Source organism: Leucoraja erinacea, chromosome 4 (assembly GCF_028641065.1).
Source record: "Leucoraja erinacea ecotype New England chromosome 4, Leri_hhj_1, whole genome shotgun sequence".
Taxonomy (NCBI): Eukaryota; Metazoa; Chordata; class Chondrichthyes; order Rajiformes; family Rajidae; genus Leucoraja; species Leucoraja erinaceus.
In genome coordinates, this window is record NC_073380.1 from 30,514,598 (window position 1) to 30,542,350 (window position 27,753).

Sequence of the window (27,753 nt, forward strand, 5' to 3'; positions counted from 1 at the left end):
CTGAACCCTACACAGTATGATTTTCCCAGTCTATATTGGGAAAGTTAAAATCACCTACTACAACAACCTTATTTGACCCCCAGCTGTATGCAATTTCCCGGCACATTTAGACATTAGACAATAGGTGCAGGAGTAGGCCATTCGGCCTTTCGAGCCAGCACCGCCATTCAATGTGATCATGGCTGATCATCCCCAATCTGTATCCCGTTCCTGCCTTCTCCCCATATCCCCTGACTCTGCTATCTTTAAGAGCCCTATCTAGCTCTCTCTTGAAAGTATCCAGAGAACCGGCCTCCAACATCCTCTGAGGCAGAGGATTCCACAGACTCATTTGTTCTTCTAATTCCCATTGACTATTCGGTCTGTAGTACACCCCCAACAAGGTGATCATCCCTTTCTTGTTCCTCAGCTCCACCCATATAGCCTCACTAGACGAACCGTCCGTAATGTCACCTCTGAACACAGCCGTGACATCCTCATTAACCAACAATGCAACCCCCCTCCTCTTTTTCCCTCACCCCTGTCTCTCCTGAAGCTCTTGTACCCCAGAACATTGAGCCGCCAGTCCTGCCCCTCCCTTAACCAGGTTTCAGTCATGGCCACAACGTCCCAGTTGCTCGTACCTATCCATGCCCTAAGCTCATCTGCCTTGCCCGTCAGGCCCCTTGCATTAAAATACGTGCAGTTTAAACTAACCCTCCTTCCTCACTCTCCGCCTTTCACCTGCCTACTCTGTCCACTAACCTTTCCCACACCACCCTCCATACCGACTTCTAGCCTCTCACATGCCTCTGTCCTGCACGAGGTCCCACCCCCTTGCCAATCTAATTTAAAACCTCCTTTGTAGCATTAGCAAGCCTTTCCACTAGGATGTTGGACCCCCTCCAGTTTAGGTGCAACCCATCCCTTTAATACAGGTCACCCCTGCCCTGGAAGAGATCCCAATGATTCAGAATCTGAAACCCTGCCCCCTGCACCAACTCCTCAGCCACACATTAATTTCTCCTATCTGCCTATTCGTACCTTCACTAGCACGAGGTACAGGAAACAATCTTAAGATTACTACCCTGCAGGTCCTGCTTTTCAGTCTTCTACCCAATTCCGTAAATTCTTGTTGCAGAACTTCCTTCTTCTTCCAACCTATATCATTTGTGCCAACATGTAGAACAACCTCTGGCTGCTCCCCCTAACTCTCGAGGATGCCGTGCAGCCGCTCCGAGACATCCTGGAGCCTGGCACCAGGGAGGCAGCACACCATCCTGGAGTCTCGCCTGCTGCCGCAGAATCTCCTGTCCGCACCTCTGACGATGGAGTCTCCCACCACTACGGCTCTGCTTGTCATCACTCCTCCCCGTTGAGCCTTGGCACCAGGGTTGGAATCACAGCCCCGTCTACCACGCAATCTTGTTGTGTCATCCACTCCCAAGAGGGTGTACCTGTTTTCAGTAGTACAGCCACCGGGGTCTCCTGCACTCCACGTTTACTCCTCTTTCTCACAGTCACCTACCTTTGCTCTTCCTGTGTCCTTGGTGTGACAATCTCACTGTAGGTCTTATTCAGGAAACTCTCGTTCTCCCAGATGTCCCTGAGGTCATCCAGCTGCTGTTCCAGTTCCCTAACACGTTTATTCAGGAGCTGCACCTGGACACAGTTTCCAGAAGCACCAGCAGTGGCCCTGACTTCCCACATCCTGCAGGAAACACACTGTACCAACTTGCCTGCCATTTCTTCAGTGGACAAAAAAAAAATCACAAATTTTGAATCAGGTGTAGCCTCCTTGCCTCATCCTCGCGCGAAGACTCTCGAGCCAAAGACTCACACTTTCCTCACTAAGGCACTTCACCCCAACAAGGCCACTCCCAACAAGGCCACTCCGCTGCAGCTGCACTTCTTTATCTGTTACCTAATCAACTAATTAGGGCTAATTTGTAAATGACGAACCGGGCCTTTGGCAATCTTTTTAAATCTTCTTTCCCTCTGACTCACCTACTTCCAGCCAATACTCGCTCTCACTACATCTAGCTGCTGCTTCTCTCCGACCTTCACGGTCAACATTTGAACCGGGCCTTTGGCGCTCTTTTTAAAGTTCACTAATGATTAAGGGTCTCTAGTCAACAGGATTATGAAAATACTCTTACTAATATTGGTCAGCTTCAAGGAGCAGTTATCCTGACCCTGATCTGATGAGTGACGTTGCACAAGAATTCAACAGTGAGTGGATCAGACTAGACATAAAAAGTAGGCTAGATCTTTATGAGCACGTGAAATCCTTTCTCTCTTCATGTTGCCTCTGGAATTAATATGTTGACTTTTGGTGATGTTGTTGGCATCCGTCCATCTGTGAGAAATAATGGTGCAGCTTTGACGTTGTCCTGCTTGGAAAGGCGAATGTTTCGTCAGTGGTTGCATTTCGTGCTGTGGCTGACTAGGCCTATCTTTGACAGGCAGATCTTTCCACAGCTTCCACAAGTGAAGTTGGCTCTGGCTGTTGGATTGGGGAGTGTGTTTCAGTTGCCGTTGACCATTTTGTGGTGTTGGTGCCTGGTCTCCAGGGTTTTGAACCAGATAGAAACATAGAAAATAGGTGCAGGAGTAGGCCATTCAGCCCTTCGAGCCTGCACCGCCATCAATATGATCATGGCTGATCATCCAACTCAGTATCCTGTACCTGCCTTCTCTCGATACCCCCTGATCCCTTTAGCCAAAAGGGCCACATCTAAAATATAGCCAATGAACTGGCCTACTTTCTGTGGCAGAGAATTCCACAGATTCACCACTCTCTGTGTGAAATTTCTTTCTCATCTCAGTCCTAAAAGATCTCCCCCTTATCCTTAAACTGTGACCCCTTGTTCTGGACTTCCCCAACATCGGGAACAATCTTCCTGCATCTAGCCTGTCCAACCTCTTAAGAATTTTGTAAGTTTCTATAAGATCCCCCCTCAATCTTCTAAATTCTAGCAAGTACAAGCCGAGTCTATCCAGTCTTTCTTCACATGAAAGTCCTGCCATCCCAGGAATCAGTCTGGTGAACCTTCTCTGTACTCCCTCTATGGCAAGAATGTCTTTCCTCAGATTAGGAAACCAAAACTGTACGCAATACTCCAGGTGTGGTCTCACCAAGGTCCTGTACAACTGCAGTAGAACCTCCCTGCTCCTATACTCAAATCCTTTTGCTATGAATGTTAACATAACATTCGCTTTCTTCACTGCCTGCTGCACCTGCATGCCTACTTTTAATGATTGGTGTTCCATGACACCCAGGTCTTGTTGCATCTCCCCTTTTCCTAATCGGCCACCATTCAGATAATAGTCTACTTTCCTGTTCTTGCCACCAAAGTGCATAATCTCACATTTATCCACATTATACTGCATCTGCCATGCATTTGCCCACTCACCCAACCTATCCAAGTCACCTTGCAGCCTCCTTGCATCCTCCTCACAGTTAACACTGCCCCCCAGCTTCGTGTCATCCGCAAACCTGGAGATGTTGCATTCAATTCCCTCGTCCAAATCATTAATATATATTGTAAATAGCTGGGGTCCCAGCACTGAGCCTTGCGGTACCCCACTAGTCACTGCCTGCCATTGTGAAAAGAACCCGTTTACTCCTACTCTTTGCTTCCTGTTTGCCAGCCAGTTCTCTATCCACATCAATACTGAACCCCCAATACCGTGTGCATTAAGTTACATGCTACTATGATGCTTCATATTTGCCCGGAGTCCTTTCTCCACCTCTTCCAGTCCTCAGCAGAAGCTTCCGAGTTGTCAGTGCCAATGTAAAAATGAGTCATATCTCTTTTATTTGTTCTATCTCTCGCGTCCTTGTAGCGGTGGCCTTTGGAGATGATCAAAGACTTTTCCATTTATAATGTTTGTACGGCACAGTGGCGCAGCGGTAGAGTTGTTGCTTTACAGCGCCAGAGACCCGGGTTCAATCCTGACTACAGGTGCTGTATGTACAGAGTTTGTACGTTCTCCCTGTGACTGTGTGGGTTTTCTGCGGGTGCTCAGGTTTCCTCCCACATTCCAAAGACGTACAGGTTTGTTGGTTAATTGGCTTCAGTAAAAATGGTATATTGCTCCTAATGTGCAGGATAGTGCTATTGTGCGCGGTGATTGCTGGTTGGCGCGGTCTCGGTGTGCCGAAGGACCTGTTTCCACGCTGAATCTCAAGTCTAAAGAAAAAAAATTAAAGGCTTCGGCAACAGGGTTCATCTTGGAGGAATGATTGTTTATTTGAGCTGTTTCAATTGTAAAAGTACTTAAAACTTTTCATAGTTGTTTAACAACCATTAATGTTTTCAGCTTGAACAGATTGAAAGCCTGCCTGAATTTAACCAGCTTCTTGAACAGACAGATCTGGACCCTGACCAAGAGGACAGTGGCTACGTGCTGACTGAATACTTCCAATTTTCCCCTTCAGAGAGTGATGACTACAGGCCTCAGTTACAAACAAAAGAATTACTTCAACACCAGAAGCAGGTGTGTGACACTTGTTCACTGTATTTTATCACTGCTCCTTCAGAACCTCCCTATCCCCATCCACCTGCAATTTTACGGCAGTTGGTATTTTAAATTAGTTTTCAAAAAGAACCAGCTGATGATGCTCACATAGCTTTAGATATCAGACCAGCAGATGCGTTTAAAGTGAATGAAGCGAAGCCATCTTCTTTCTGTAAGATAAAGTGCGGTATTTGTAACAATTAAATTCTTTAGATGCGTATCATTGTAGATGTATTCCATTCTGCATTCTGAATCTGACAGTCATTGGGAAGCCAGGCTGTAGGTGCTGCATTCTGAATCTGACAGTCATTGGGAAACCAGGCTGTAGGTGAGAGTGATCTGACAAAATATTTAGTATTGATTCAAGGCACCTTGTCCTCCAGTCAAAAAATATAAATTCTTTGGTAAATTGGTTCCAGGCAAAGAAAGCATGTTGAATACATGGGATATGTGCTACCTGCTGGCTTCCACAGCTTTGACATTGCTAATAAATAAGTCAAAAAGCACGGAAACAGGCCCTTCGGCCCAACTTGTCCATGCCAACCAAGCAACTCCATCTGCATGTCCCATCTGCCCATGTTTGACCCTTATACCTCTAAACCCTCTAATTCTTTGCTTATAAACAAGTCCAAAAGCACCATTTGATGGTATTAGATTGCAGACTGCAAATCAGACAGTGCAGCATTGCTTCTTGAACTAAAATCCAGGAGAAAAACACAGTACATCATCAACCACATTGTATGTTTCCTTCGCTCCATAGATGCTGCTGCACCCGCTGAGTTTCTCCAGCATTTTTCTGTACCTTCGATTTTCCAGCATCTGCAGTTCCTTCTTGAACACATTGTATGTTACCTTAGCTGGTTCTATATGCCTATCTCTCATCGGTACCCATCACCCATCGACCCATATCTTCTCCCCCACCTCTGTATACTGGGAAGCTTTCCTGTTTCATTTCTGTCCTAATGCAGGGTTTTGACCCAAAGCACCTTTTGCCTTCACAGTTGCTACTGAACCCATTGTATTCTTCCACTGTTCAGTTGTTGACTTCATTGTATTTTCTTCTGTTTCAATAAATGGATAAAGACAAAAAAAACAACGATTACAATGATAGCAATGTTTACTTTTTGATGAATCGATCTTTTGAAATTGGAAAAGGAATACCTAGAAGAGTGTTTTTACTTACAACTGGTTATTTAAGTAAAATTAATCTTTGTTGCCAAGAAGCTAAATACTACTGAAAGAAAGTGCAGCCCTTGAGTCCAGTTACTTTGCAACCACCACCAGGATCAGAATGTGTTCGTCTGTTACATTGACATCTGCAAAATGTCACACACTTTTTAATGCAATAATCATTGTTCCTAAAAATAATTAATGATATGGGAAGCATTGTGATGCAAATCCTTTATAAATTGAGTGATATGCACCACTTAGCATTGTGGTGGCCAGGGCTGTCAGGGTTCTTTATTATTTTCCAATTTATGCCTGACTCACAGTGCGTTATGTTACTATGGAGACAAACAACCCTCCATTACCTCATCATTCTTAATAAACACACATGAAGACTTCCAGTCAATGAATAGATCAAGGAACAGCAGATGCTCCTCCCCTACAACTCAACGGGTCAGGCAGCATCTTTGTAGAACATGGACAGGCGATGTTTCGAGTCGGGACCCTTCTTTAGATCATTTTATTTCCCTTGCATTTGTCCTCCCAAAGTGCAACACCTCACACTTGCTCCATCTGCAATTTCTCCACTCACGTCAGTAACTGATCCAAATCCCAATCTACCCATTGACACCTTCCTCACTGTTTACAACTCCACCAATTTTGGTTTTGTCTCCAAACTTAACAACCAACCCGTCCACATGGATGAGTCCTCGCACAAATCCTTGCAGAACACCACTCTTCACAGATCTCTAGTCAGAATAAGATCCTTTCACAACTACTCTCTGCTACCTTTGGTCTTTCTTTCCATTTTCTATTCCACTCATCATGAGCGATCGTAGTTTGTTGACAATTGGCCCTGGCTGGTGTCAGAAATTTCATCTCATATTAGTAACTCAGCTAGACAGGTCTTGTTCAGTGCACCACATGACCCCTATAATAGGCATCCATCCCATCTGATTTTGAGATTTACTTCATCAACAACACTTCAATTCTTCCAGTGCATTTCCCCTACGTTACACCATATGCCACCACATTGACCGATGAAGCTGTTAACTTTAGGCTTTTGCATCACATTTTGAGAGTTTTCTTTGCCAATGGAAGAATTTCTGCATGCACATATTTGGGCAGCACGGTAGCACAGCGGTATATTTACAGCGCCCGAGACCCAGGTTCGATCCTGACTACGGGTAATGTTTGTACGGAGTTTGTACATTCTCCCTGTGACCACGTGGGTTTTCCCTGGTACTCCAGTTTCCTCCCATCCTCCAAAGGTTTGCAGGTTGATTGGCTTTGGATTGTAAATTGTCCCCCGTGTGTGTAGGATAGTGCTGGTGTACTTGAATCGCTGTCGGGGCAGATACGGTGGATAAAAGGGCCAGTTTACGCGCTGTATCACTAAACTAAACTCAGTGAAACTGCTTTGTGTTAGAGCAGGTCCATTTTTGCAGCATTTAAGAATGATTCCGTCACTGCCTCTCACCAAGAGAAAAGAAAGCATTCCGAAGTTCGCACAAATGAGTCAGATGTCAAGTTCCCTGCTGGAGTCCGTGTGGTTGTTGGAGTTCAGACAAGAATAGGCATGGATACAATGATGTCAGTGGCTAAATAGCCTTGCGTTTATGTTTCATGTCGTGTGAAGAATGACCACCCTGGTTGATGATGGTCCATTGAACTAGAGAGGCAATGACCGTCTTATTCAGGATTCCAGGCATCAAATTAAAGTCTAAAAACTGAGGAAAGGCCAGAGAAATCAATTTAAAAGCTGGATGAAAACATTATCCTTGTATTCAAGTCATCAAAGCTTACTCCTTCCCTTTATTCATAACTCCCTCCAACTCTGCAACTTCCTCAGAATTGTGAGCTCTCATAGTCTGGCTCCTTGAAACTATGCTTATAGTTGCCATGCCCTTATTTTCTAGAAACACCAAAAGTTCTCTCTAGCTTTTTATTATTTGAGATCAGCTGTAAAATCTAGTTCTGTAGCTGAGATTTTTGGTCAACTGCACTAAAATATTTGTGCTTGGCTTGTTGTTTGCCAGTGTACCTGTGAAATGCCTTGGAGCACTTTCCACCCTTTAAGGTGCTATACAAATAATCTGTTGATTTGTTGAAGAGAGATGGATGGGGAATTGTGTGTTGCAGAGCTGGTCTGGACTATTTGCAACACATGTGTTCAGTTCTGGGCACCATGTTATAGGAAAGATATTGTCAAGCTTGAAAGGGTTCAGAAAAGATTTACAATGATGTTGCCAGGATTAGAGGGTGTGAGCTAAAGGGAAAGGTTGAGTAGGCTTGGTCCCTATTCCATAATAATAATAATACATTTTATTTGTGGGCGCCTTTCAAAAGTCCCAAGGACACCTTACAGAATTTAACAAGAGTAAAAAACATATAATCGGAGTAAAATAAATAATAAAGACATCACCAATACACAAATTAAAGACAGAATTCGATCCAAAGACAAAAAAATCAAAAACACAATGTGAAGAGAGAGCAGCGGCAGCTAAACCGCGCCAGCGTCCACTCTCCCTTCCGACAGCCATCTTGGACACAAACTAAAATAATCACTTACACACAAAAATCATCCCCCCACTAACTAAAATTATTCTATTCCATAGAGCGTAGGAGGATGAAGGGAGATCTTATAGAGGTATACAAAATTATGAGAGGAATAGATTGGGTAGATGCACAGAGTCTTTTACCCAGAGTAGGGGAATCGAGGACCAGAGAACATAGGTTCAAGGTGAAGGGGAAAAGATTTAAGAGGAATCAGAGGGGTAACTTTTTCACACAGAGGGTGGTGTGTTTATGGAACAAGCTGTCAGAGGAGGTAGTTGAGGCTGGGACTATCCCATCATTTAAGAAACAGTTGGACAGGTACATGGATAGGACAGGTTTGGAGGGTTATGCACCAAGCGCAGGCAAGTGGGACTAGGGTAGCTGGGACATTTTTGGCCGGTGTGGGCGAGCTGGGCCGAAGAGCCTGTTTCCACACTGTATCACTATGACTATGACTCTAAATGGCCTGTTTCTGTACCAAACCTTTCATGTAATTATTAAGCCAGCAGAGAAAGAGCCATACAGCCAATCAAGTCTTTGCCAGGTTTTCCACAGAGCATTCCAGTCTTTCCCCTTTTCTATGCCATTAATCTCCGAACAGAAATGTATTGTTCTGTGTGGAAACCAGCTTTTGAAATTAGTGTACAGTACACGCAGTTCACACTACTCATGGTGCATTGTAAGTTAATTAGTCTCTATAATTTTCCCCCAATGTGTAATGAGTGGATAGTACTTTATTTGTCACATGTACCGAGCTACAGTGAAATTCATTTTTGTATACAGTTCAGTACAAGTATCACTATACATAAGCACCTAGATACATATTAGCTAAGCATCTCAGATACAGTACAAGTGTATAGTGGTAGTACACTGAGACAGTATACAGAGTCGCCAGTTTGACACCAGTGTGTGTGTGTGTGTGTGTGTGTGTGTGTGTGTGTGTGTGTGTGTGTGTGTGTGTGTGTGTGTGTGTGTGTGTGTGTGTGTGTGTGTGTGTGTGTGTGTGTGTGTGTGTGTGTGTAAAGTGGATAACATAGAACTGGTGTGAATGGGTCATCAATGGTAGGCATGGATGAGTGGGCCTATTTCCATGCTGTAACACTAAGACTAGAACTAAAACAATAAAGGTCTTTATCACCCCAACATTTGGCAATCACTATAAAATGTCTCTATCACTTCCTCCCTTCTGCAGGCCAGAGAAAACCGAAGGATCCTAATTGCTCTGAAGTCTATTTTGGAAGAGTTTGGTGCAGAGCTTGGGGAGGAGGAGAAACGGCGCCAGGAACTACAACAGCAATATGTCAATGAGAAAGCAGCCAGGGAGATGGAATACACCGAGAAAAAATGTCAATTGGCCCAGGTAGTTGGCAACATTCATACTGATGAGTACGTACACCATGATGGGAAAACTGAAATATGGCAGTGGTGTGAAAACGACACATGCTGGTGTACACTGAAGATAGACACAAAATGCTGGAGTAACTCAACGGGGCTGGCAGCATCTCTGAAACGTCACCAAGGAATGGGTGGTTTAAGGTCGAGACCCTTCTTCACACTGAGTGTCAGGGGAGAGGGAAAATAGAGATATGGAAGGATATGGTGTTCCACGATTTACAGACACAGGAAACAGGGAAGCTATTTCAAACTGAGATGAAGTTAAATATCTCCACTTGGGGGGCAGTGAACGTGTATAATTCTCTATTGTATAGAGCTGTGGAGGCCAAATGATTAAATGTACTTATGTTGATAGATTTGTAGACATAAAGGCATCAGAGAGTTCGGGGAGAGAGTGAGAACATGGATAAATGATCAGCCATTATAATAACGAAAGGTCATGCAGCCTTGAAAAGCCAAATAGTCTACTGCTGTTCATATTTTTCTATGTTTTAAACTTCTGGTGCAGCCAGTATTGTTAGTTTTATTGAATTTCTCATGTTAGATTTGAGGAAATGTTTCCATGCATACCAATGTTACGAGTGGAATCTGAAATCTGCACTTTCATATCACAGTTTGAAGAGAAAATCGGGAAGCAGGCCAGCAAGAAGGGCTCCGACGATCCCAAGGAAGTGTTGACCCGGGAGCGGGAGGAGCAGCAGAAGCTGCTGGCGGATAGTCACAGTCAGGTCATGGATTTGCACTGGCAGCTGCAGCATTCCGAGAAAATCTGGAAGCGAGAGAAAGAGGAGCTGCTGGACAGGTTCGAGCGAGAGCAGCGAGAGTGGGAATGGCAGATTAAAGAGCTGCAGAGCAAGCTGAAGCAGGTGGGTAACGAGAAGGAGTGTTTCATTTAGTTTAGTGTATTGCCACCTGTACTGAGGTACAGTGAAAAGTCTTTGTTGCATGTTAACCAGTCAGCGGAAAGACAATATATGATTACAATCAAGCCTTCCACTGTGTACAGATACATGGTAAAGGGAATAACGTGTATAACGTTTAGTGTAAGGTAAAGTCCGATCAAAGATAGTCCAAGGGTCTCCACTGAGGTGGATGGCTCAGGACTGCTCTCTAGTTGTTGGTAGGATAGTTCAGTTGCCTGATAACAATTGGGAAGGAACCATCCCTGAATCCGGAGGTGTGTGCTTCACACTTTTCATACTTTTGCCCGATGGGAGAGGAGAGAAGAGGGAGTGGCTGAGGTGCGACTCATCGTTGATTATGCTGCTGGCCTTGCCGAGGCAGCGTGAGGTGTCTATGGAAGTGAGGTTGGTTTTTGTGATGGTCTGGGCTGCGTCTACAATTCTCTGCAATTTCTTGCAGTCTTAGATGGAGCTGATCCCAAACCCTGCTGGGATGCATACCGTTAAAATGCTTTCTAAGGTGGATCTGTAGAAGTTGGTGACAGTTGTTGGGAATATGATGAACTTCCTAAGCCCTCTAAGGAAGTAGAGGCAGGGCAGGGAAGACAAGGCAGGTAGTCACAACATTTAATGGTTCAATGGTACTTAGTTCTCACATGTACCGAGATACAGTGAAATTATTTTTTTGCATACAATTCAGTAAATTATTTTATATACATAAACACAATCCCAGATTAAGTATAAAGTGTGTAAAAATAGTCCACTGAGAGCATGTGGCCAGGATTTGGCGCCATTTTCAATGTCCACGTTACTTTAAATGCAGCTGGCCATGAAGGCCTGTTGTTCTGGCGGTGTTGCAGGGACGGCCTGGCCAAGTGAACTTGTAGGCATCCTCCACCGCTTCTTGCCATTGCAGGCCACGTCCAGTCAGCATGTTCGGTCTCTTGGAACGGTGTCCTATACAGTCGAGCCCCAGGCTGCTGCAGGGCCTCCTGCCGTCGCATCGATCCAGATTGGTGTGCGAACCATCGTCCCTCTCCCCACCTGGCCACCATTCAGCTCTTGTGCCCTGGAGATGCCTCCCACAGATGACCTTGTGGGCGCACAAAGTTAAACCCCAGTTCCTCTTACTGGGCCTTTGTTCTTGCGTCCACGGCCATCTTGACTCTCTCCATCCACCTCTTCGGGTCTCCAGTCCTCGGGGACGTGCATGTGGCCTCCCTCTTCAGGGCGGGTTTCCCAGTTCCAAGGTGGGTGAGACCGGCCTGCTGCCGGGGGAATATCTGTAGCACCATGATCTTCTGCCACGCGACACCACAGTGGTGCACTAAGAAGAACGTAGAATAGTACAGCACAAGAACACACCAATCGGCCCACATTGTCCATGCCAAACATGATGCCAAGACCAATGCCTATCTGCCTGTGCATAATCCATAACCCTCCATTCCCTGCATACCCATGTGCCTATCCGGAAGTCTCTCAAATGCCATTATTGTATCTGCCTCAGTCACAGCCACTGTGTTCCAGGCACCCTCTACCCTCCGTGTAGAAAAACACTTGCCCCACACATCTCCTTTAATCTTTGTCCCTCTCACCTTAAAGCTATTCCCTCTAGTATTTGATTTTTACATCCTGGGAAAATGTTAAACATAAATTCTCCAATTTAGGTAATTTTCATTAGAAGGCTGAATGAAGAGTGTTTTTGCTTGTTGCACTTCACTCTACATATTTTGAATTAACTTAAGTTAAATTATTTTTAAATGCACTTATTTTTTGTTTTTAAGTTTCTTTTAAAATAATGTGTTTTAAAAAAAAAATTAAATGGATTTCAACCATGTCTGACCATTGTATTCGTTTCGAGGGAGCTGTGTAACTGAGAAAGGTAGGTTGCTCTGCAAAATATAGTATGGGGGAGGTATGGAGAGGTTTGTTGCACAGTCTATAGCGAAGGAGAGAGGTGTAGACGTGGGGGTTTGCATCATCACGTTGCAGAATGGACACTGCAGGCCAATAAATTTGGAGTGGCTTGAAACAAAGACTGGGAAACAATACATTGATTACAGCAGCAGACGTAAACTGGAGTTAGAAGTTAGCAAAGAAACAAGATGACTTTGGGACACAAACTGCTCCCACAGCAGGCAATTTAAGATTCAGACATAAATAGACAGTCTAAAACCTTTTCCCAGGGTTGAAATGTCAAAAATTAAATGTTTCAAAGGTCTTTTATTGTCACGTGCAGTGATATGCGTATTAGAGATAAGTTGAGAGGGACAAATATTAAAGGAACTGCAGGTGCTGATTTACACCGAAGATAAACACAAAAGGCTGGAGTAACTTAGCAGGTCAGGCAGCATCTCTGGAAAAAAGGGATAGGTGATGTTTGGGGTCAATGCCCTTCTTCAGACTGAGAGTCAGGGGAATGGGGAAGAGATATAGATTGTACTTGGGTGAAATGAATAGAAGATATGGAAAATGCAATGATGATCAAGGAGATGTGGGGCCGACAATAGGCCATTGTTGACTGTGGGATAGGTGATAACGAGAATAGAGACAGAGGAATTGAACAGGACGACAGTGAAAATAGTACAACGACTAGGGTGAGGGAGGGACGGAGAGAAAGAGTGGAGTGGTCACAACAATGGGGCATGCAGTTCAACCCTTCCAAATGTGAAACTATGCGTGTCACCAGAAAGAGGAATCCAGGCGAAACATCTTACAATATACTTGGTGTCACCCTTGAAGAATCCAAACAAACCAAGTATCTTGGCATCAAATTGCAGAATGACCTGCGTTGGAATGGTCAGACTCATCATGCAACAGTGAAAACAACAGGCGTCCTAAACTTCCTGAGGCGCAACTTTCATCGTTGTTCAACTTCTGTCGAGGAGAAGCCATACTTCACCCTCGTTAGACCTCATTTGGACTACGCAGTTGCAGCTTGGGACCCATACACAAATAAAAACATTTCTTCCATCGAACGTGTCCAAAGACAGGCCGCTCGATTTGTTACTAACACCTATGAGAGAGAAGCGAGTGTCACCAAACTTCTGAATTCTCTGGGGTGGAACCCTCTCCAAGACAGACGTGAAGCTCACCGTTTGACCTGTTTTTACAAAATGTTAAATGGTCAGCTCGACATAGACTACAAGACCTACACCAAACCCAAACCAATTAGGAGCAGACGAGGGCATTCGATCCAATTTGTGATCCCAGCTACAAAGACAGATGTATACAGCAATTCGTTCTTCCCCCGCACAATTAAAGCATGGAATAATCTCCACCCAACTATAGTTACCCAACCAGATGCAACTAAATTTAAAGTAGCTCTTTCTTCCTAATAACCCTTTCTGGCTTAATCCCTCCCTTCACCACCTCCAGTTTAAATTCCATTTGGAATATTTTGGAGAACCAAGGGGATGCAAGGGTTACTTGAAGTTGGAGAAATCCATATTCATACCACTGGATTGTAAATTACCCAAGTGAAATATGAGATGCTGTTCCCCCAATTGATGTTTGGCCTCACAGTGACAATGGAGGAGGCCCAGGACGGAAAGGTCTGTATGAGGATGGGAAGCGGAGATAAAGCGTTTGGCTACTGGGAGATCACATAGGCTGAGGTGGACTATACTGGACACATTTTTTTCTTGCTGCCAGGATGGTGGTAAACAATGGATGTGGATAGCTTGCATGTCTTGGACAGTATTGCTCCACCAGGAATCTGCAGATCAGTTGCCAGTAGAACTGAACGTAGTAGGCAAGTTGGGGACACCCGCCATTCCTGTTACTCCCATGCCCAGCCCCAAAATCGAGGAAGAACTTCATTCACACAGTCCAGACACCGTCACAGTCTCCTCAAGTAACCAGGCTAGCCTTGTGGGAAAGGAAAAGCAGTGAAAAACAACCAAGGAACAGCTAACACCTGGTCACAGGTGTGACTGGAAGTCCCTGAGTAAGCTTCAAACCGGGATGGGCCGATGCAAGACCAATGTGAACAAATGTAGCGCTGCAGATGCGACAGACACAGAATGTGACCATCTGTACAATCCATGCCACACCTACTAAGATGTCCGCTTCTTGTTGAACAATGCTGCCTGGAGGTTCCAGCGGTGGCAAACTACAAGGCTGCATTGTGCAAGAGCCTGGCCGAACATTTGAAACAGATGATGGACACAAAAGAAAATGGATGGTGGTGGAGGCAATTCAAGAGGGGCATTTACAAGACTTTTGTGTAACATAGAAACATAGAAATTAGGTGCAGGAGTAGGCCATTCGGCCCTTCGAGCCTGCACCGCCATTTAATATGATCATGGCTGATCATCCAACTCAGTATCCCGTACCTGCCTTCTCTCCATACCCTCTGATCCCCTTGGCCACAAGGGCCACATCTAACTCCCTCTTAAATATAGCCAATGAACTGGCCTCAACTACCCTCTGTGGCAGAGAGTTCCGGAGATTCACCACTCTCTATGTGAAAAACGTTCTCCTCATCTCGGTTTTAAAAGATTTCCCCCTTATCCTTAAGCTGTGACCCCTTGTCCTGGACAGGTAGATATTTAAGGAATTGAGGGATATGAATCATGTGCAGGCAGAGATCAGTTTAACGTGGCATCGACATGGCCTTTATGGACTGAAGGGCCTGTTCCTGTGCTGTACTGTTCTGTGTTTATTTCTCTCATACCTGTTGAATTTGCGTGTGTAACCCCCCCCCCCCCCCCCTCATCACCAACATCAAGCACATTGATGTCAAGACTGACCATATCTCTATAACTTTAAAACTCTCATCTTGTATGTGTATGTTTGTGTGTATATTGTGTGTGTGTCTTTATACCTTCGCCAAAACGCTATGCGGTAACGATAAAATCTTTACAAATTCCGACTCACATTTTGCCCCTCTAAGCAGTGATCAGTTTCACTTAAGATTTGATGCGATATTTCATGACATTGGTGATTAAAGTTTTTAAAAAAAATACAAAACTGCCTTTTAAGCTTCGACTGAAGACGTCACAATGAGGTGGGCGGCCACGATGGCTCGGGTCGGCACCCGTTTCACACACAGAATATTCCACGAGCTTCGAGTGACGTCAGGGGGAGGGCTGAATTTAAATTAACGTTCCTTTTTTCTGACCCGGGCTTCTACCCGCGACGCCCCGGCTGGGGTTTTACGCGGCCATCAAGGAGGCATCGAGACCGCGGCGGTGAAGGAGACATCGAGGCAGCAAAGGTGAGTATTCGCGATGGTGGGGCTGCAGCAGCGGGGAAGGAGACATTGAGGCAGCAGCGGTGAGGTATCGTGATGGTGGGGCTGCAGCAGCGGTGAGGCATCACGACGGTGGTGAAGGAGCGGGGAAGGAGACATCGAGGCAGCAGCGGTGAGGCATCGTGATGGTGGGGCTGCAGCAGCGGTGAGGCATCACTGCAGCAGCGGTGGTGATGGTGGGGCTGCAGCAGCGGTGAGGCATCGCGATGGTGGGGCTGCGGCGGTGGGGAAGCATCGCGACGGCGGCGGTGGGGTCCGGGTCTGTCGGTTGGCCCGGTGGAAGTTGAGCTGATATTGCCGCTTCTTCACCGCGCTGGCTGTGGCCCCAGGCCCAGCTCAAAAAAGCAGCCAACACCCCTCCTGGGTTATTCACACCATCGCCCCTTCCCCCTCCCGCTGCCTCAAAAAATCAGCCAACAACCCCCCACCCCCCACCCCCGGTTCATTCACACTGTCTGGCTCCGGGGTGAGTGCTGATGCCCCGGCCCCCCCACGTTGGGGGACGGGGCCCAACGGGTCCAACTTGGTCTATATCTCTCTAAATATCTCCTTGCCTCCAACGGCTCCCAGTTGGTCTAGTCATTATTAAAGTTTGATAAAGTGTCTTCAAAACTATCGCAGAAACCCATGATGAAAACAAGTGTAAAACTAACATAAAGCCTCAGAACCTTTTGCTCTTCGATTTGTAGCCAACATCTTGAGTCAGATTGCAACATGCAGGCTACAGAATGGCTGATTCATGTTCTGTAATGGCAAGAATTCTGGATCTCTGCAGATGATGAAGGTGACTGAAATGTCAGCCCAGTTTTTCCTTTTGTCAGCCGCTGGCTTATCTGGTGTTGGTCTCCAATGGTTCCACATTCACACTTTGACCTTGAAATCTGCTTCATCTTGAGATCTTACGAGTCCAAACTGTTGCAGCTGATAAATCACTTCTTGAAATCTGGCCCTTTTTGGAAAGTTAAGCAGTCAATTTGAGCAGAGGGGTTGAAATATAAAAGTGCTGATGCAGAGGCAGGTTCAATTGTCAGTTAGGAATGTGAAAAATCTCACTTTTCAGAGATTCAGCATTGCTTTAGAATGTGTCTGGAAACATCTGTGAATGCCTGTTGTCCCATTTGTTGAAGAATTATAAAAACCTCTAGTAGCACAAAGTCCTTCCTTTAAGGATTTTTTAAAAGAGCTATTGATGAATAATACAATAGGCAGTTTCCTGGGTTGCAGTATCTGCTTTGCAATGTGTAGAAATGGAACAGAGTTGTAATCCTGTACAGTCAGTCCACAGTCAACTTCCTGTCTCGTTAGTCTTTGTAGATGAAAGAATGTCTTATGTGCATCAGAACTGTGCAAGTCTCTGTTTAATAAATAGTAATAATATATTTTGACCGGCTCCCACTCCTTTACTATCCAGAGCCACTGACAGCTGGGAGACCGTGCGTGGGGAAAGCCAATTATTTTTAATAAAAGGGATTATGCTTCAGTGGTTGGGGGAAGGGATTATTTCAAGGATAACTGAACAGTAGCTTAGTTTAAGTTGGAGATACAGCGCGGAAACAGGCCCTTCGGCCAACCGAGTCTGCGCCGGCCAGCGACTCCAGCACACTAACACTATCCTACACACACTAGAGAGAATTTACAATTTACCAAGCCAATTAGCTGACAAACCAAACCTGTATGTCTTTGGAGTGTGGGAGGAAACTGGAGCTGCCAGAAAAAACACATGCAGGACACGGGAGAATGTACAATCTCCTGAACATAGAGACTAGCGGAAGAATAAAGATTGAAGTGAGCTTCCTTCATGAATCAATCAGCAATTTATGAAGCTCCTTAGCCCCAGCATATCTTACTCTGTTATTGTGTCGTACCAGAGCCACTTGACACAAACCATAGTCTCCTGGGAAGCTTCACAGGGTTGGTTGTTGAATGATCTTGCTGTGTTTAACTGTGAATCCTCTGTTGCTACCTATCCTGTGAACAGCTGGGACTACTTTAGAGCAGCATAATGGTGTCAGTGTCTGGGGTACCCAGTCCACAGAGATTTGAAGCTCTCTCAGTTTTCTCTGAAAGCTGTTTGCTTCAATTTACATCTTAAAAGTTGGACATGGTCAGCCTTACATCTGCTGCCTGAAATCCCTGCTTGTTGCATATTGAAACCGATTAATACTGCTCAATAAGATTATTAATGAGCCATTGACTGATGGCACATAAAGGAGACCAGTTGACCCAAAACAGCCATAACAGAGCTCATCCCATCTTCTACCTCTTGATCTATAGTGAGACGTACTTTAGAAGTTAATTTATGTAAGAGGTTTCTACTTACAATCTTAATGTTTTACTTCACAGCAGTTCCCTCTATCAAGATGGCGCCAAAGCCAAGTGACTCTTTGCCTGCTGGTGGAAGTGGTTCTGTTTTATTACAATCACTCCACTCTTTTAAATCTTTACCTGTACAAAGTGGACGGATTGACTGTAATCATGTATAGTCTTTGCTGACTCGCGTAACAAAAAGCTTTTCACTTTATCTTGGTACACATGACAATAATAAACTAAACTAAACTAATTGTCATCTCTCGCAAAAGGCAGAAACATAAATAAGCATTTATCTGAGAAATGAGTGGTGGACTAAGTCCAAAACGTGGCTGACCGTTCTATACGGAAACTCTTTGCAATCTCCTTTCGTTCAGAGCCTCATTATAATTGAGAAGTGGGCTCCCTGTTTTCACTCCTTCAGATACAGGGAGCAGTATTTTTGGACAAGGAAGATACCGTTTGGTTTATAATGAAGGCTTCTTTTTATCCTTTCATCTGTTGTATGCCTCTCATTTGGCCATTTTCCTCTGCTAATTCTAAGCTAAAAGATTGGTTGCACAATCCATCAGCGATGCCACATAAACATATAACATTCTGTCACAGTTTCCAGTGAAGAAATCAGACTAGGATTTTGTTTTGTACAAGTGGCAACAGTAATTTCTGTGGAGGAATGGGATGAAGGAGGGAAGGTGGAGGGGGGGTTGGGACTGATACGAAAAAGTTTACTGGCCTCTCCCCCACTCAACATTCTGCTTTATACATTACATACAAGCAACGGCTGTGAATCATCGGTATAAATTGGGCCTTTGAGTCAGAAAGCTCCAGATTCAAATCCCAAACTGGGGGACTTCAGAGATATCGCATGGAAGCAGGCCCTTCAGCTTGTTCAAGTTGGCCATCGATCACCCGTTCACACTAGTTCTATGTGATCCCACTTTCTTGTCTACTCATTGCACACTAGGGGCAATATACAGAGTCCAATTAACCCACAAACCCCGACGTCCTTGTTGATGTGGGCGGAAACCGGAGCACCTGGAAGAAGCCCATGCAGTCACAGGAGGAATGTGCAAACTCCGCACAAACGGTACCTGAGGTCAGGATCGAATCCGAGTATCTGGCGCTATGAGGCAGCAGCTCTACCAGCTGCGCCACTGCCGCCCATCTCATCCACTCCCTCTACATTTGGGCCAATTTTCAGTGGCCAATTAATCTAGAAACCCGCATGCGCAGCCAGTTCAATGCAAGAATCTAGACTGACACTCCAGCGAGGGAGTACAGTACTGTCAGAAGTACTGCTTTATAGGTGTCATGATAAACTGAAGCCCTGCTTCCTCTTCCAAATAGATGCATAAAATCCCATTGCCCTGTTTGTATGAACATGTGAACTATTCCTAGCGTTCTAGATAATAACCATAATGAAAAAAAAACGGGTTAATATCACATGTAGCAAGGAACTGCAGATACTGATTTACACCGAAGATCAGCACAAAATGCTGGAGTAATGGGTGATGTTTCGGGTCGAGACCCTTCTCCAGATTGAAGAAGCAGCTCAACCTGAAAATTCACCCATTCCTTCTCCCCAGAGATGCTGCTTCTCCTGCTGAGTTACTCCAGCATTTTGTGTTTATCTTCTGGTTAATATCACGTACTGTTTGTGGGAGCTTGCTGTGCAGAAATTGGCTCCTATGTTTCATATGTTAAAGCTGTGACTGAATTTCAAAAGCATTTCATTGGTTGTAACATTCTTTGGGATATCCTAGAATTAGTTTAGAGACACATCGTGGAAACAGGCCCTTCGGCCCTTTGTGTCCATGCTGACCTATGATCCCCCTAACACTAGTTCTGTTCTGCACACGAGGGACAATTTACAGAAGCCAATTAAATGACAAACCTGAGCGTCTTTGGAACGTAGAAGGAAACCGGAGGACCCAGAGGTTCATTGGTATCATTTAAAAATAAATTGGATAGGCATATGGATGAGAAGGGAATGGAGGGTTATGGTATGAGTGCAGGCAGGTGGGACTAAGGGGAAAAAAAATTGTTCGGCATGGACTTGTAGGGCCGAGATGGCCTGTTTCCGTGCTGTAATTGTTATATGGTTATATGGGCCCGGCGAAAACCCACGCTGTCATAGGGAGAATGTGCAAACTCCGTACAGACAGCATCCGTAATCAGGAACCAACCCGGGTCTCTGGTGCAGTAAAACAGCAACTACCACTGTGCTGCCCTAAAGGTTGAGAAAGCTACTACTGTATATATTTCTCATTTTCTTAATGCCATGATGGTAGCTATGCCAGCTTTCAGAGCAATCCCGATTCCCCACTTAGTTCCATGTCACACATTATCATTTACATCCCATGGAGTCCAGCCTGATTCTCCAAACAGCCCCCTTGCACCAGGGGTAACTTGCAGCAGGCAGTTAACCTAACAACCACCAGTACATCTTTGAAATATGGTAGGAAAGTGGAGCATCTGTGAGATACCTACTCACTCACAGGGAGAATGTGTGAGCTCAGCATGGACAGCAACAGAAGTCAGGATTGATCCAGTGGTCACTAGAGCTCTGAGACAGTAGTATGGCCTGCTCTTCCACTTAGATGCCTTTTTCATTGTAACTCTTGTTCGGAGCCTGACTTCTGCGGTGGAGGGAAAATGCAGAGTTGCATAGTCATAAAGCACAGAAACAGGCCCCTTAGCCCGAAACATCCATTCTGTGTACGTTTGATAATCACGCTCGTCCCATTGGCTTGCATTTGGCCTGTATCCCTCTGAACCTTTCCTTTCCACGCACCTGACTAAATATTTTTTAAACATCGCTATTGTGCCTATCTCAACGATTTCCTCCCTCGCTGTGAAGATATTGTCTCTGAGGTCTACTATCTTACACTCTTATCGTATGGTTGTGTTTAATGTATAGTAGGTTTGTCACAGAACTGCATGCAAGAAAGAATTTCACTGTACTGGGGCACACGTGACAATAAGGTACCATTGGACCAACTCTTTCATACTCATTTTGCTTGCTGATTAAATAGTCAAATGTAAAGCTGTGACACAATAATCTGTGATTTTCCAAAAAAAACTATACCTAAGCCATCACCATAATTGATGACCAGCCTTACCATGGTCACTCCCTCTTCTCCCCTCTCCTATCAGGCAAGAGGTACAGAAGTTTCAAAATGCATACCTCCATTTTAAGGGACTTTTCCTTCCCTGTTGTGATCATGTGACTGAACGGACCTCTCGTCAACTAGTGTGCAGCCTTGACTTCCCATCTACCTCATTGGAGACCTTTGATCTATCTTTAATCGGACATTTCCGGACTTCAATGTTATATCTTGGACCCTTTATCCTTTATCTTTGTACTGTGGATGGCTTGATTGTATTCATTTATTGTGGTGCGTAGTCTTAAGTTTTTGAGACACCTTTATTTTATTCCTGCAAACAAAAGCTTTTCCCTCCGGCTGACTGGACTACCACTCCTGTGCCGAGGGGTTCGGCAGTATAATGGCACGACCCTTAGGAGCCGCCACAATAGTCTTATTTTTGACAAGTTAGCATGCAAACAAAAGCTTTTCACTGTACCTCGATACATCTGATGATAATAAACTAAACTCTGCAAAGGTTCCTACAGTGACCATGCACGCAATTTTGAAAAGACTCCAACCCTACTGACGGCAGTCGTGTTATCCTTTGTAGGAATAGTTCAGTCGTGTTCACTGACATTGTTTATTCTAGACACCTCATTCTAGTGAAAGCGACCTGTTGACGACACAGGGCTCACTCCTGGGTTCCCAAGGTGATAGCTGGTGAAGTATTAGATTTATGTTGTTTGCTCTTTAACCCTGTGGTGAGCGTTTACACTGACACTTTTGAGAAATACTGCTCGTGCAAGAACTGAACATCCAAAAACAAAATGACACAAAGTGCTGGAGTAACTAGGCGGATCAGTAAGCATCTCTAGTGGACATGGATAGGGGACTGAGGAAAAGTCCCAACCTGAAATGTCACTTATCCATGTTCGCCAGAGATGCTGCCTGACCCGCTGAGTTACTCCAGCAGTTTGTGTCTTTTTTTGTGGACCAGCATCTGCAGTTTTGTGTTTCTACTGAATATCCCAGTTGGCAGTTCCTAATGCATAAAACAGTACAAAGCAGCAGCAACAGATTTTGCAGGACCCGGATGTTAAAGGAGCTGCTGCAATGAAAAATAACATAATGGACTCGGAGGGGTGTTATTCTGACTGTGACCAGTATGTTCTACTGAGGTCAGTAGTGGAATCTGTAGTGTTTTTAGTGCTGGAACTGTTGCTACTTGTGGGAGCTTGCTATGTTCAACCTGACTGCTGTGGTTCTGACAGTACTACAGTGACTTAATTTCAGAAGTATCTTACTAGTTTAGCCTAGAGATACAGCATGGAAACAGGCCCTATAGCCCACCCAGTCCACGCCAACCAACGATAACCAGTTCACACTAATTCAATGTTATCCCACTTTCCCACGCTCTACACTCTAGGGGTAATTTATAGAGACCAATTAACCTACAAGCCCGCACTTCTTTGGGATGTGGGAGGAAATCCAAGCAATTACAGGAAGAACATGCAAACTCCACACAGACAGTGTCCAGGTGTAAAGCATAGGGTGTAAACTTTTGGATATCTTGAAAGGGATGGGAAGGAGCTAATAAAGTATGCCTTTCTTTGTGTGAAAAGCCATAACACGATGCTGCTCTCTCAACACCAGCCCTGTTACAACTTTGGCTGTTCACACATCTGCCTGTTAGAAATGATCCTCTTATGTTCCAAATGCAGCTCCAGACAGACTCCAAGCCATGGAGAGGGGAAAGTCTTTTCACGGACCAACAGGAGCCACTGCTGGAAGCCTTGGAACAGTGCCCGGTACGAGAGAGCATCCACAATCGTCGCTTGCAAGGCCATAGGCCTTTCTGGGAATCGGAGCAACAGCAGTGCAGAGAGCAAGCATCCTTTGCAATGAAGGAGGGTGCCAAGTTCCACACTCCTCCAAAGTTGTTCCTTGATACCTTGTTGCTTGGTTCAGCGGGTAATGCCAAGATCCCTCAGCCTTGCGACCTGGAAAACGAGAAGAAAAAGATTGCAGTCTGCATTGGTGAGGTTAGTCTTAACTACAAGGTCCAACACGTTGGAGCCTTCTGGCATGGAAGACAATAAAAAAAATTGCTGGCAGACACAAAATGCTGGAGTAACTCAGCGGGACAGGCAGCATCTCTGGAGAGAAGGAGTGGGTGATGTTTCGGGTCGAGACTTCTTCAGACTAATGTCGGGAGTGGGCGGGACAGAGATAGAATGTAGTTTGAGACAATAAGACTGATGGGAGAACTGGGAAGGGAGAGGGGATGGAGAAAGAGCGAAAGCAAGGGCTATTTGAAGTTAGAGAAAAAACATTGCTGCATGCGTTGTGCTGACTGAAATATCATTTCCTTCACAGGAATTTTATATCAGTTGCTTGATTCTCTTGGTAAAATGATTTTCATTTCATTTTAACTGGCTAACACTATATCATTAATATAGTGGAACCTTGAACTAGGAACTGCTTGTGTGGACCTGATAAGTGGAACTGAATGCAGAATGTATGAAGGCTGTGGAGGCAAATTCAATGAATCTATATTTATTTATTTATTTATTTATTTTTTGTGTGTTTATTTTATTAGAAGTTAATACAGTACTGAATTTCACTGAATTCATTAACCTTTAAGTACGTGGCTGAATTCATCATATTTCTCACTGAGGTTGGAATGTGGTTGGTAACAATTTTTATGCAAATGTCAATGCTAAGCCACAGTGCAAAATAACACATTAAATTGAGAGTTTTAATTGCCTCTTTCCATTTTGTAGGCCCTGAGTGAAATTTGTGGGACAAAGGATGCTGCTGAGTTTCAAGAAGAGGAAACGCGTAAGGCAAATCTCCAGAGGTATGAGATCAGGTCTTGTTTTGTTGCATTTGCTAGTTGTTCTACTCTCTGCGTTTGGGCAAGAAAAAGCACCCACTAGTTTGGTCCCTGGCAAATGCTCATCTGTGGCCTTCAGGAGGAAAACAGGGACAGGCCAACTAAAAAATGTCCTTATTTGATTATGGAATTAAGCTCAGCTATGATGTCGAGTAGTGTTTGTCCCAGTACTGGTTTGTTGAGAGATTAAAATCACTACAGAGTTCCTTGCCACTGTTGTCTTTCCACTTTGGTCCAGTCTGGGAACTGGTTGGTCAGTGTTCCTACCAGCAACAGCAGTCATTAAGTCATACAGCGTGGAAACAGGCCCAACTTGCCCACACTGACCAACATGTCCCATCAACACTGCCTGCAATTGGCCCATACCCCCTAAACCAGTCCTATCCATGTGCCTATCTAAATGTTTCTTAAACATTGCGATAGTACCTGCCTCAACTACCTCCTTCTAGTAGCTCGTTCCATGTAAAAATGTTACCCATCAGTTTCCTATTAAATCCTTCCCCCCTCACCTTAAACCTATGTCCTCTTGTTCACGATTCCCCAACTCTGGGCAAGAAGTGCCCGATCTATTCCTCATATGATTTTGTACACCTCTATAAGATCACCCATCATCTTCCTGCTCTCCAAGGAATAAAATCCTAGCCTGCTCACCCTCTCCTTATAGCTCAGGCCCTCGAGCTATAAGGCAACATTCTCATCAACACTCAGCTTGACAACATTGTTCCTATAACATGATGCCGAGAACTAAGCACAATATTCTGAATGTGTAAGAAGGAACTGCAGATGCTGGTTTCCACTGAAGATAGACACAAAATGCTGAAGTAACTCATTTTGACTCGGGAAAGGTGGAGCCCACAATGGACCATTGTTGGCTGGGGACGAGGTGATAACGAAGAGATACAAACAGTGAAATGAGCAAGAGGACTAGGATGGGGGAGGGACGGAGAGAAAGGGAATGTAAGACTAGTGACCCTCTCTCTGTCCCTTTCCTGAGTCATCTGTTCAGGCTCTACTTTCCTCTGTACCTCCTCTTACATCCCTTGTCCCCATCCCTGACTCTCAGTCTGAAGAAGGGTCTCACCCGAAACGTCACCTCTTCCTTTTCTCCAGAGATGCTGCCTGACCCGCTGAGTTACACCAGCAATTCGTGTCTATCTACAACATTCTAAATTTGGCCTCACCAACATTTACTATAACTAAAAGATAACCTCCCATCTTCTATACACATAAATGCAACATGACCCAACTTCTATAGTATCCCTTCTATGCAGGGACATGATGTATGGAGAATCACAGTGTCATTGCAGAATTGTCACCTATCCATGTTCCCCGGGGAATGCTGCTTGAGTTACTCCAGTACTTAGTGCCATTGCAGTGGCAAGGCACCTGCCATTCAATCATGGCTGATCGATCTTTCCCTTTCCACCCCATTCTCGTGCCTTCGCCTCGTAAATCCCGACACCCTTACTAATCAAACTAATTTTGTTTGTAACATGTAGCTAAAAATGTCCTTGTTTTATTCAAAGGGCAAAGTCTGTTTCCTCCATGTCCGAGTTCCAGCGTTTGATGGACAGTTCTCCATTTCTCCCTGAGAAGCACTTTGCTGACGACCCCGATCAACACGCCTACATCACCAAGGATGAGACCACACCGCCGCTGTCTCCAGATGACTTGAAATACATCGAAGAGTTCAACGGGAAAAGCTTGCAGTACACGAGCAAAGATAAGCCAGCAGAAGCCTGGTTGGAAAAGAGCGAAGGTGAGATAACAGCGAACCGTTTACCAGCAGAGCCTTTCCAGGCTGGCCCGTGGTTCCTCACAACCAGCGTCACCATGACGACCAGCACGGTGAGCGGGCATGATTCTGCCCAAAACCAGCACGGTGGCTTGGGTCCGGACAAGATAGGAATGCGACTGTACCACAGCCCACCGGTGATCCGTAGATTTGATGGGGCAACTCGACCAAATAATGATGGGGTAAAGGTGCCAGATCCAGACTTTGCTTTTTCCATGATCAAGTCAAATGGGAACGAGCCCAAAGGAGGATCACCAAATGTGTTTGGAAGGTGGCCGTGTGAGATTGGAAAGCATCACAAAGATCTGCTGGAGGGCGGTCTCCATCCCATGGAGCACCCAATCTGTAGCACCGTGGGCTTTGCTTCATCACTGCATGATCTTAACATATCTGGCAACATGAGTGATGACATGAAAGAAGTAGCGCATTCAGTCATAAGTCGAATACGATCTAACTCAATGGAGCCCCAGTTCAAAGACATTGCCTGCCAGACCATCGGTGCTACAAGTACAGGGACACAGACCACACAGACCAGCAGCGTAGGCTTGCAGACCGAGTGTCTTAGGAACATCACCAGCAGTCCGCACAAGTGCTTGACACCAAGGGGAGGTTCAACACCCGTATCCTCTCCCTCACGAAGTCTGCGAAACAAGCAGCTGGCACCTGGAGTTGAGAAAATGCAGGCCAAGTTCGAGCGGGCATGCTGCTCACCCAAGTATGGCTCCCCGAAGCTACAACGAAAGATCTCTGCAAAGTCAGATCAGCCTAAGGATCGAATTTTGCCCACTACACCACAGAAGGGGTTCAACGAATCGGCTTGGGCAAGGTCGACCACCACGCGAGACAGTCCGGTTCACACCACCATTAACGATGGCCTCTCCAGTTTGTTCAATATCATAGATCACACGCCTATAGCTTGTGACGGAGTGCAAAGATTGTCCAGGTCCGTGAGTAAGCCAAAGCCTATTGATTCCAGGTCGAACTATGTCTTCGTTCAGGAGTTTCTGAAGACTGTCCGTGGCAGATCGCCAAGTCCAGTCTGTGTGACGGTGGAATTAGAGCTGGAAACAGATGGCGAGGATTTTGTTGGGAACCACGAATTGTCTATTTCTCCGGGATATTGCCTTACTGAAAGCCCTGCCAGGATCTTAAACAAACAGCTCCTCGAACAGGGCCTGGATGAGGAACAAAATCAAGCTAAGAACAACCAGAAATCTGCCAATGATGATAGTAAGGATGAAGATCCAGATGGAATTTCCCCAAACTCGCTCGAGGTGTGTTGTTTACTTTACTCTTTATGTCTAGAATTTTACAAAGCACATTGTTTGGATTATGTCGATCAGGTAAAATACATTTAAATATTTCTTTGGGTTCATTTCCAAAACAATTTCAGGTCAGTCCAATTCTGTTGTTTGAAGTTTCATTTAAGACACCTCAGCCAAGTAAATGCTAACACTGCTTGTTGATACTCAATTGATAAAACTGGAGGATTTAATTGTGGACCAAGACAGCAAGATCAAAGTCCTCTCACGCTGACTGTTGCTAAAAAGCTGCCGTCTTTCATATGCCGGTTTTTGCATAGATTCACCATGACTCAGTTCACGTTGAGTGGTGAAGAAAGCTGTGTTGTTCAATTCTCACTTGAGTGTGAAAGTCCAGTTAGAAATTTCAGTGAAGATCAAGGGTGTTTTATTGTCATGTTCTGGAATGGAACAATTAAATTCGTATTTGCAGCACCATAGTACTATGTAAAACCCACAATAAACAACAAAAAAATCAGTGTGTATGTGTGTCTGCATGTATATGTATATATATGTGTGTGTGTATTAGTGTGTGTGTGTATTAGTGTGTGTGTGTATTAGTGTGTGTGTGTATTAGTGTGT

General features: G+C 44.9%; 1 protein-coding gene across 4 annotated transcripts in view; it reads left to right on the forward strand.

The window, feature by feature from the left end:
• The window catches only part of LOC129696233 (microtubule cross-linking factor 1), a 156,044-nt gene that overhangs the window by 98,649 nt on the left and 29,642 nt on the right, over positions 1-27,753 (forward strand). For all 4 annotated transcript variants that reach the window (XM_055633930.1, XM_055633931.1, XM_055633929.1 and 1 more), the window contains exons 9-14: positions 4,306-4,482; positions 9,422-9,589; positions 10,239-10,490; positions 22,901-23,221; positions 23,963-24,039; positions 25,602-27,144. In XM_055633930.1, the coding sequence (XP_055489905.1) occupies positions 4,306-4,482; positions 9,422-9,589; positions 10,239-10,490; positions 22,901-23,221; positions 23,963-24,039; positions 25,602-27,144 (2,538 nt within the window). The remainder of the gene's footprint in view (positions 1-4,305; positions 4,483-9,421; positions 9,590-10,238; positions 10,491-22,900; positions 23,222-23,962; positions 24,040-25,601; positions 27,145-27,753) is intronic.